Source organism: Mustela nigripes, chromosome 2 (assembly GCF_022355385.1).
Source record: "Mustela nigripes isolate SB6536 chromosome 2, MUSNIG.SB6536, whole genome shotgun sequence".
NCBI classification, from domain to species: domain Eukaryota; kingdom Metazoa; phylum Chordata; class Mammalia; order Carnivora; family Mustelidae; genus Mustela; species Mustela nigripes.
In genome coordinates this window covers 13,853,502-13,864,490 of record NC_081558.1, presented here as the reverse complement: position 1 = coordinate 13,864,490, position 10,989 = coordinate 13,853,502, and the positions used below count along the sequence as shown (strand labels likewise).

Below are 10,989 nucleotides of genomic sequence, written 5' to 3'. Positions count from 1 at the left end.
GGGTTGCGGGCGCAGGGGACAGCGGCAGGAGGTGTGTGCAGGGCACGCGAGGCCGCAGATTTGGGAAGAGGCACAGAGAAGGGCTTGGTCAGTCGGCTGAAGAGATGGGAGCTGTGTGTGCCAGCCTGGGGGCTAAGGCAGAGCTGAGCTTTGGGGACGAAATGGCACGAACTCTAAAATATTCATTGAGCATCTCGTGCACGCCCAAGGCTGAGGATAGAGCAGGGCAATGGGGTGACTGACACCACACCAACAAACAAGTAAATATAGAACTCCAAGGAAGGGGAAAGACCAGGAAACAAGAGGCATCAGGACAGAAGTAGGGGAACTGCAGGGCGTTTGGGCCCAGAGACACAGAGGACATCCTGAAGAGGTGATTTGTGATCTGCTGGGGAGAAGGTCCTGGGCACAGCTGAGGAGAGGGAGCTCCAAGTAGAAGGCAGAGCAGGTGCAAAGCCCCGGAGGTAGGGATGAGCTGACAGAGGGGCCCCATTCAGGAAGATCTAAGCCCAAAGTAGGGAGGAGAGGCAGCAGGGGGCAGCACTGGTGGGGAGCAAGGCCACCAGGACGGGCTGTCCTGTAACCGGAGCCTGACAGGAACCCTCCACTCCCACCCCACCCACCCCCAGTGCTCCCTGCTCAGGACAGAATGTGCTGGGAGGAGAGGCCAGCGGCTATGACTGGTGGCTGGAGCCGGGCAGCTGGAAGATTCCTGAACAGCAGCCCAGCTGGGCCCCCTGCCAGGGAGGGCGGAAAACAAGCCGAGGGCGCCCTGCCTGCCTGTCACCCTGTGGCCTAGGGGCCGGGCCAGGCCAGGGGAGGAGACAGAGTTGCTGAAGGTGTCAGAGACTGAGAGAGCCTGAGAGATATCCAAGGAGATGGTGAGAGAGAGACAGAGACAAAGAGATAATGAGAGAGAGATGCAGAGATGGTGAACCAGAGACAGAGACAGGGGAGACAGAAACAATGAGAGACAGAGACAGTGAGCAAAAGGGACAGTGCAAAAAAACACATAGAGAGGCAGAGCCAGAGGGGACAGTGATAAGGAGGGTGAGTCAGAGAAGAGACCTGGTATTTCACTCTCCGAATGAGTGACAAGTTCTGATTCTAGGTGGTCCTGGGAACAACGTAAGGTGGTAATACTCCCAACCCCATCAGAATCTTGGTCCACACTACAGGGGGTGGGGAGTCTCCTGCAATCAACAACTCCCTTCATGCCTCTCATGCCTGCTGGGTGCTGGGGCCAGAGACACAGCCCTCTCTAACCCTGCCCTCAAAGCTTCAAACAAACAAGTGAATATCTAAATAAAAAATTCCAGAGAGCGATGAGGGCTATGAAGACTATAGGATGGGGGAAGGGAGAGGGAGTAATGGGGAGTGGCACCTTAAACCAGGAGGTTGGGCTGTTTCCTGAAAAGATTAGGCTAGGAGGCAGAGAGGAGCCAGTCCTGGAGAAAAGCCTTTCAGCAGAGGGAACCACATGTACAAAGGTCCTGAGGTAGGACCCAACTTGGAGTATCTGAGTGGTAGTCAGGTATCCTGCCTACCACTCAGGGGAAGCTGGAAGGAGAGGTGGGTGGGTGAGAGGTGGTGAGAGATCTTAGGGGCCTAGAGAGGGATAGGATTTTATTTTAGGGAAAGAATATTTGACCAACCTCTTTGATACCCTATGGGTGTCACTCTGTGTTCAGGGAGTTCCCTGAATTCTGGATGACCCAAGCTTGCTCCATTCTGGTTTTCATTTATCTGAACCAGATAATCCACTTCTTCTAGAGATCAGGTTCCAGACAGTTGCAGATGCAGGAGTCCTGGGGACACAAGGTGGCTTGTCTGACCAAGCCTGCTGGGGAGAAACTCTTCCTATGTCCCCCCATCTGCAGCTGTAATGGGATGTCTTAGACTCTTCTCGGTTTGGGAACATGGACCCGGAAGCTGGGGTGTTGTGTCCTGCACACCCATGGTGACAGGGAACCTGCGCCTTCCTGAGGCTGCTGTGTTGGAGGTCTGGGGTGACTGTGCCATGTGGGTCCATCTCCCCTGTGCTGGGCCCAGAGGAACCCCCAGTCTGACAAGCTCTGAACTAGATGCCAGGGCAGATGCTGCCGGACAGGGAGGGCTGGGTAAACCCCAGGACCAGAAGCAGGTGGAAATCAGGACTCAAATTCAGACCAGGGATGGGAGGCATTTGAGGTGGTGGCAGAGAGGTGCCCGGAATCCCAGATGAGAAAACCGGCTCAGAAGCAAGTGACTTGTCCATGGTCCCTCAGAGAGCTAAGCCTGAACCCATACCTGCCAGTGTCCAACCTTAGGGCCCCCCCCCATCCTCATCCCGGTGCCTCAGCCCTGCCAATGGTCATCCCAGACCGCCACTTAATTTTCACCGCCTTGGACAAACTGTGAGCCCAGTTAGAGCCATTAGATGGGCTTCTAACTTGGCCCCGCCCCAAGGAGGGTGGGGCCTCAGGTCTGGGGCGGGGCCTCGAGTCTGGGGCGGGGCCGAGGGCCCCTACCCGGCAGGGAGCACTTCCACGGGTGCCGCTGATCTGTAAGGTGTGGGTGTTCTGAGTGGCGACTCCAGAGCCTGCAGGAGTCACTTCACTCTGTTGGACTCCCTTTCCCTACTTTCACCTCCAGAAAACGCGACCTCCGTGTCACCAGGGCTGCCTGGAAGCCCAGTGTGTCTTCAAACGAATCCTTGGACACCCGTGTCCCCCGCAGCCCTATTCACAATCACCAAAAGGTGGTAATGACCCAAATGCCTATCAAAGGGGTGATGGGACAATCAGAGTGGGAGTCCGTCCACACAACTGAGTATTATTTGGCCATAAAAATGAATGAAACATTGGATGAAGCTTTAAGCTGAGTAGAAAGCCAGACACAAATGAGGCCACAGGGAGCATGATCCCACGTACAGGAAATGTCCAGAACAGGCAAATCCACAGATCAGTGGGTACCAGGAGTGAGGGGGGGGGTGGGCAGGGACTGCGCCTGGGGATGGGCCATCCCCTGGGGTGATGGGAATATCCTGGAGCTACATGGAGGTGACAGGTAGCTGACAATGTCAATGTACAAAGTGCCACCAAACGGTACTTCACGTGGCTTTCACGTGGCTTATTTCACGGTATACGAACTGTCTTGAAAACAAAAGCCTTCCCCCATTCACACTCCCAGCCTCTGTAACTACACCAGGGAAGGGGAATGGGGTCCAGCTCCAACCTGAACTCAGCCTTCCTATGTGTCCCTGGGCCTCAGTTTCTCCTTCCGGACAATGGGCCCTCTCAAAACCCTCTCCCTTAGCCTGGCATTCAATCCCGGAGATTCTGACCCAGGGTGGAAGCCAAAGCCACTCGTCTTCGGCAGCTGTAGGCAATAAGGCAAGAAACGTAGTCTCTTTCCCCACACTTTTATTTAAAAAACAAACAAACCCAACTATAAAAAAGGGAACAATTTAAGGCTTATCAGAAATGTTGAGTCCCAGGCGGGGACCCTGCCCCAGCCAGGACTGAGAATCTGCAACCCGGGGGTGGGGGGTTGGTCCGGCTGCCCCCCTCATACTTTGTCCCTCCCTCCCTCCAGGAGGTCTCCCAGAGCTGCACTGGGCCTGCTGTTACCCCAGGCTGACCTCTGTCCCCAGGGCCCGGCTAAATGTTCTGAACCAGGTTTCCCGGGGTCATACAATACGCAGACGAGGTCTCATGTCTTGGAATACTTGGAGGAGTCCCCAGGCAGTCCTGGCCTGGGCCAGCAATCTCTCTCTGGCTTTCAAAGGCTGGAGCCGGTGTCCCTGCCCCACATAGGTCCCACATTGCTTCGACGACACGCATCCCCGAATGCCCTGTTCCCGGGCCCTCTCGCCTGCCGGACCTTGCCATGGGGCCTCAACTGAGGCACTTGCCCTCTAAGCCCCAAAGGGGGTGATCTCCAACATCACTCAGCTCTGACCTTCTCCGACTTCTTCCTCTTTGCCTGTCTGCCTGCTGAGCGGTTGTTTGTATGTGAGGACTCAGCCGAAGACCCTTTGCTCCAGGAAGCCTTCTCTGCTCCCTTCGGGACTCTCCCAGCCCTGGGTCTCTTCCTCTGGTCCCACGAGACTGGAAGTATTTATGTCTGGCTACATCTCTCCCAGACTAGAGGCTCCTGGGGGACCCGAGCCCTATCCATGGCCCGGTGTGGACTGACAGGATCCGTCGACGGGCACTCAATGCCTCACGAGGACCGGTCCGGATACATCAGACTCCTGCCCGGCTCTTCCTCTGTCCTGCGTGATGTCAGAAAGCCGTGCCCGTTCTGAGACTCGGAGTCCCCAACTTCAACACAGTCAAGTTGAAGCTAGTTGGTCAGCTCTTGACCCAGCATCGCCCACGTCCACGGCGGCCAGAAGTGCGTGTGCGACCTCATCCCTCGAGGTCTCCCCGTCGCTGCTCAGCAGGTCATGCAGCGTGGCCTCATGGCCTCTGAGGGGGGGTTTGGATCCTCCTGGGGGAAATAGTCCATCTGGTCTCAGGGGGGCACCGGAGGCTCAGAAACACCCCTCCACCGCCCTGCTGATCTCCAGCTCCCCAACTCCCACACTCAACCGGGGGGCAGGGGAGGGCAACGTGCAGAGCAGACTGGGGTGCAAGGCGGCCCCAAGCCCCAAACTCATCCGAGTCCCACTCCCACCTGTGCTCCCAGGGCCTGGAGAGTACTCACCTCGGAGTACAGGGGTGGCGGGCGGTAGCGGAATTCCTGGATGTAGGCGAAGAAGGGGCCTTCGAGGCTCAGGTTGGTGTCCTGCAGTGGTGGAAAGGGGCTCTGCCCCGCGGCCGCCACCTCCCCATCAGACACCACCTCTGAGTACTCGGGAGGGGCTGCAAGTAAGACAGACGGGGTTGGGTGAGGCTGGTGGAGGAGGGGAGCCCCGGAATTGGGGACCATGGCCGGGAACTGGCTTGGGCCAATTCTGGGGCTGAGATTCTGGGGAGACCTGTGGCCTCCAGCATGATCACTATCATGCCCTTTAACAGGGGGCCGCTGAGGCTGGGGGAGGGAGAGCCCACCTAGCAGCCACATTTCTGCCCACCCAGCCCCCCTGCAGCAGAATGGCGGGGAGGGGCTCACCCTCGGGGCGCTCTGGCAGGGCTCCCAGCCCCCAGTCCAGCAGGAAGCTGGCATGGCTGCCCACGCTGGATGAGCGGCTCCCAAAAGGGTGCAGGGGGATGGTCCCAATGACCAGTGGTAGCTCCAGGAGCAACTTGGATGTGCCGGGGATGTCCACGCAGACCTGGGGAGGTGGGGAACAAGCCATGTGGGAGGGCGCCCCGACAGCCTCGGGGGAACTCCAGTCTGGGGGACCGGGTGGATTCAGCCACCCCCTGCCCTCCTCAGACCAACGGGACACTCTACCTTGAGGGAGTAGTCTACGTGCAGGACCCGGCAGTGCAAGATGGAAGGACCGACAGGGGGGATCCGCAGCGCCCGGCCCTGCCACAGCGCCCGCCGCCCAGGGCCCACAGGCTCGCCCACGAGACTGGCCACCACCGCTCGTTTCTGCTTGTGGGCGCCCCGAGCCATGAAGGTCTGCGTCTGGACCACGGCTGCCCGAGGAAGCACGGGGCGCGTGGAGCCATTGTCGATCTCCGCGAAAACTGGGATGACCTCGCCTGTGGTGGGGTGCAGTGGGGGGCATCAGACTCCCTGTCTGCAGCCCTGAGGTCGGCCCTCTTCCCCATCTCACCCCGCCTGCCTGGTACCTGGGGTGTAACCCTTTCGGTCGATCTTGGCGGAGAGGGAGACGAGACCACGGCTGCTGTACCAGGACTGGGCGACCTTCTCTAGAGCTCCGGCCTGAGGGGCCTGGTGGGTTGGAGGAAAGGGAAAGTAACAGGTCACTTTGTGCAAGCCATTCCCAGCTGAGGGAGGATTTGGGGGCAGAGTTCCTGGTTTTCTCTTAACAACCAAATACCGTCTGGACAAATAAATCCACAGATGAAACCCATCTTATAAAGTTGAAGATGAAGGGAACAGGCTAATTACTTAGCATGTAATTAGTCCTCAGAAAGCTATTATTATCACAAGCCCTGGCTATCCCCTATTTCACAGATGAGGCCTTTGAGGCTCAGAGAGAATAAGACACTTGCCCAGAGCCACACAACAAACTGGCACAGGTGGGATCTGCATCCAGCTCCACTGGACTCCAAAAGCATTCCCGTGCCTGCCTCCCTCCCTGCCAGGGCCCAGCTGTGATTCCCACTTTGTGCAGGAAGCAAAGGAGTGAGGAGCCAATTGGGGTCACCCAGTTACCAGCCCGCTCCTCCCCCACCTGCAAAGGTCTCTCAACCTATCTCCCCTGGGAGCAGCCACTCACCAGCAGGGCGGGTGTGTTGATGTCCACCGGCTCAATGACCGTAAATACCTTCCTTGCCCGGCGGGCAGGGACCCAGGGACGGTGCAAGGTGGCCTTGACGCAATACCGGACACTGCCATGCTTACCCTCGAATGACGTCACTAGTGTCCTGCAGGGTTGAAGGAAGGTACTTCAAGGGGCAGAAAAACAGAGACACCCAGGTGTGTGGGGGTGGTCCCAGAGACTTAAGAGAGCGAGAGAGAGAGACACTAAGAACCCCCTCCCCCGGAGAATGGCAGTCTTGGGGTCCAGAGGTCCCCAGAAACCAAGCAATGGAGACCTAAACCTGAAAGGAGCTGCAGGCTGAGGGATTCCCCGACAATCCCGTGCCCCAGATGCCGGACTTACGGAGGCAGCTGGAAGCTGAATGGAAACTCGTGGCGCCCAGGAGGCAGCGTCGTGGTCTCTCCTGTGTCTGCAGGTAGGAGCAAGAGGGGGAGGCTCAGCGGCAGCTCCAAGTTCCAGGAGCGTGCAGCACGTGTGCCGCGTCGGGGTAGCAGGCCCGTACCTGGTGCGAGCAGCGTGGCACGGTGACTCACGACCTCCACGCGCTCGCTGTAGCTCTGCGTGTACGCGGTGCTCGAGCCCGCGCTGCGCGACTCGGTCCAGTGCACGTGGGCGCGGCCCCGCGCGCGCAGCTTCAGGGCGCCCACGCGCGCCGGGGCAGCCAGCTCCAGCAGCACCCGGCCGGCGACGGCCTGGCCGCCGCTGAAAACCGGCTCGGCGCCGCCGCTCGCGCCATCCAGCTGCACCACGAAAGCCTTCACCTTGTCGAACAGCATCGCGCCTGGGATGCGAACCCGCGACACACAGACCCTGGCTTCGAACCCGCGACGCGGTGGCGCGAGGCGCGGAGGCTACAGTCTCAGAACGCGAACCTGCCCGGGATGCGCAGGCGCACTTGCCGACCAGGTCAGAAATTCCTGCGCGGAATGCGCCGGCGCTGCCTTTATACGGCGGGAGGGGCGGGGCGCGACTCGGGCCCCACCCCCATGAAGGAATACGCCAATAGCGCGGCGAGGGGCGTGGCTCCGCCCAGGCGTGAAACAAAATAACAAACTCTGCATTTGCCCTCTACCCTCGTGGACCCTAGCGTGAGACTGAAGCATCGCGGACCAGAGCCTGTCTCTCGCGGACCTCGGGAGTAAAGAGGGGGAAACAGGGCCGGGAGCGGGCCCCAGGGCCAGCAAGAGCATGGGGCCACTAGGTTTAATCATCAACTGGCCACAGCTTGCAGATCTGACTCGAGGCATGTCCAGCTCCGAGCGGGAAGGCTGCGGAATGGCCTGGCTCCAATCGGGGCTTGGAGCTTCGGACTAGACTGAGCGTCAGTTCCCCACTCTGAGCGATGCGGGAAGGAGGAGGAAGTGGGTAGGGCCTCCCTCTGCTTGGGCACCTGCTGCCCCCTCTTGTGATTCGAATCCCGCTCAGCTGGATGACCCCGGGCTAGTGACAACATCTTGAGCCTAAGTTTCCACGTTTGTCGTTTGTAGAGCTGGAAGAAAATCGGCTCCGACCTCAGAGTATTGTGCATGAGTCACGGTGTAGCCCCTGCTTGGACACCCTCCGTTTCCAGAGATCCTCGCTCCCAGGTCTTCGGCCCACTCCCCACATATCGCCACTCGGTCACGACTTAGCGTTTCTGCCCAAGCTGTTCCCATCACCCGAGGTTCACGTCGCAACTTGCGGGCCCCCCCCAAACTCCTACACGCCCCCTAGACGCAGCCCTTGGGCCCTCTCCTGGCACTTCCACCCTGCCCCAATCCCTTCACAGATAGAGCCAAGTGGAGGGGACTTCCCATGAACCCCAGGAGCCACCCACGAAACGGTATGACTGCTGTCTGGGCCTCAGTGTACTCAGACAAGAACCTCAAACAGCGTTTCTGAGCGAAGGGTTTCCTGGTCGCGGTCGGCAGGACGCCTACGCCCTCTGGTGGCAGCGAGATGCTCAGCCGCTCGAACCCACCCCTTACCAGAGAGGCCACCTTTGTGGAGTCTGACCTCCTGAGGCCTCGGAACCCCAATGGTGGGCGGTCATAATCGGACATGGTGCCCTGCAGAGTGACCACAGAGGCATTGGTCAGAGCCGTACCTAAGGGAGGGGCAGAGGTTGTAGACACAACGATCAGCCTGGGGGGCTGCATGGAGGAGGAAACTCTGGGATTGAAATGAAAGTCTAGTACCTTCTTCCAGGGCCAAGTGAAGCCCTGGAGGCTGTAAGCCCAGGAGAAGGTGGAGGATGTGGTGAGTCCTTTTCACAGATGGGTCCCCAGAGGCCCAAAGAGGAGCAGGGCCTCACCCGACCTTACCTGGCGGTTCTGCAAGCTTCACCCCAGTGCCTTAATGAAGCAGCTGGTTGAGTGGGACCAGGGGTGTGACCAATTTCCCTTAAGTCTCAGGGGAAAGGAACTGCCTCTGGGGCCTCTTCCTGTCCCGTCCTAGGGCCCTCTAGGCCTGGGTTTCCATAGCTAGTAGGGACAGTCCCCACATCTGGGGCTGTTGGGCTAAGGCTGAAAGGCTGTGGGCAAAGGGTCTACTGTGTACAGCTCTGCCTCTGCCCATTTTACAGAAGAGTATAGTGAGGTCTGGCTTAGCTGAGGGGGTGGCAACATCCTCCACCAGCAAACACAGCTCAGTGCGGAGGCACAGACTCACCCCTGGCCTGCTTCTGATCCCGCTGTGTGCCCTGAGTGGGAGGGACTGAAGTTTAGAGCTGGGAGACATCTGGGAGTCCTCCCAGCGTGATCTGACCCCATCCCAGGTCTCTTGCCTCTTGGGAATGCAAACCTGCCTGCAAACACCACCAGAACTCCCCACCCAGGTTTGAACTCATCCCTGCAAGCCCTAGGGGTAAACTGAGGGAGGAAGCACTGGTAGAACGTGAGATGGGGGTCGTCTTTGGGAAATAAGGGACCCCAAGTCTGGAGATAAAGGGGGATCCTAGGGTCCAGAGAGGAGGATGTCCTGACTCTACCCAGGGTTTCTCCAGACTCTCGTGGGGGGTGGGGGTCCAGCCGCATAGTCTTTACATGGAGGGCTTCCCGGCTTTGGAAAGGGGGGTGATGCCTAGACCCTGAGAGGGGACCCTGTGAAAGAGGGTTGGGCGTGGAGGTAGGTGGGTGTGTCCTGGCGAGAGGGTCCAGACCCTGGGGAGGAGGTCTCCACTTCTTAAGACGGGTCACCCGACCACGCAACCTCTAAGTCGAAACTCTCCGGGCACTGGAGAAGAGCGCCCAGACCTGGGGAGAGGGGCCCGCGGGGGATCCCGGCTGGGGAGTGCGGAGCGATCGGCTCACCTCGGAGCAGCAGCTGCCGCCGCCGCAAGTACGTCTCCGCAGCCGCGTAGTCGCTGGACACCGCGTTGACGCCCACGCTTCGGCCCTCGAGCCAGTGCGTCGCCGCCCCGCCGCGTGCGGCCACCTCGAGCGCTCTCACCCGCAGTGGTGCCGCCGCCTCCAGCAACACCCGGCCGCAGAGCCGCTCCCCGCCGCGATACGCGCCGCCGGGGACCCGGGCCAGTTCCAGCACGAAGCTGCGTACGCCCCCCGGGCGCATGGCGCAGGCCGGGGCGCACCGCGGGGAAGGCGCCCCCGGCGGGGAGCCCGGCCCCGGTCCTGGCCCCGTGGCGAGCGGGCGCACGGCTGGGCGTGTCTGCTGCCCTCCCGCGGCTTGGGGCCCTTCCCCGCGGCCCCGGGCGCCCCCGAGCCTCCTCTGGCCTCCGCGAACTCGGGCCGGCGCCCAGGGCTCCCGGCCGGCGAGTCTGCCGCCGACTTCCTGGTCCTGGACGTCCGCCCCCGTGACGCGCCCCGGCCGGCGGGGACGTGCCGCCCGCGTGCTCGTGTTGTTGACTTTGCCACCACCACCACCCCCAATCCCCCGCCCTCCAGCGCTGGGCGTGCCGTTTTTGTAGGGTCGGCGCTGTTGACTCAGACGCGGATGTGGCTGGTCCAGAGCGAGCAGCCACCCGGCTATCTGGCGGTTTCATGTGTCCCCCACCCGGCACCTTTGGCCCCGGCGCCGCCCCAGCCTCCCACTCTGGTCTCCGTGGCTGTTCTCCACACACACCAAGCTCAGGCCTGGCCTCTTGGCTTTTGCACTGACCGTTACCCGGTTAGGAACGCCCTTCCCCCACATCGGCGCTCCCATCTCCCCATCCCCACCCCTATGCCCAAATGTCACTTCCTCAGAGTCCCCTGATCATACTCTGGTCTTGTTTCTCTATGGCTCTGGTCGCTGTGTTTGTGACCGCTATGTTTTTTGTTCCTCCTCCTGCATCAGACTAGGTGCTCCCCAAAGGTGGGCGCTGTGCCCTGTTCTCCTCACCAGATCTTACAAATGGGGAAAGTGAGGCCCTCACAGGGGGCAGCCTCTGCCCAGGAGCACGCAGAGGTGGCAATCAGGACTCCCCATGCAGGTCTGGAGCCCACTAGCACCACCCCACTCTTCTCCGTCTTGCGCCCAAGTTATCTCCTGAGGCTGGGTGGCTGATGGCTTTATATCAGAGACTGCCAGGGCCCGGGGCTCTCAGACTAGCCTTCCCAGGAGCCAGGCTTCTACCTGTTATGCCTGGAGCCCAGCGGCTGCCGAGCGCCTGGCATCCCAGC

At 60.3% G+C, this 10,989-nt stretch overlaps 1 protein-coding gene across 2 annotated transcripts; it reads right to left on the bottom strand.

Annotated features, from left to right (window-relative positions):
* Nucleotides 1–3,387: 3,387 nt before the first annotated feature.
* On the bottom strand, nucleotides 3,388–10,142 carry ARRDC2 (arrestin domain containing 2). 2 transcript variants are annotated; one of them, XM_059389400.1, is made up of 8 exons: nucleotides 9,682–10,142; nucleotides 6,734–6,800; nucleotides 6,347–6,494; nucleotides 5,733–5,835; nucleotides 5,386–5,642; nucleotides 5,101–5,263; nucleotides 4,693–4,850; nucleotides 3,388–4,476 (listed from the first exon to the last, which is right to left on the bottom strand). In XM_059389400.1, exons 1-8 carry the CDS (start codon nucleotides 9,938–9,940, stop codon nucleotides 4,423–4,425), a joined length of 1,209 nt encoding a protein of 402 aa, XP_059245383.1. In that variant the 5' UTR covers nucleotides 9,941–10,142; the 3' UTR covers nucleotides 3,388–4,422. The 2 variants fall into 2 exon arrangements, with proteins under 2 accessions (XP_059245383.1, XP_059245382.1); XM_059389399.1 differs by lacking the exon at nucleotides 9,682–10,142 and adding an exon at nucleotides 6,894–7,281.
* Between the last annotated feature and the right edge of the window lie 847 nt (nucleotides 10,143–10,989).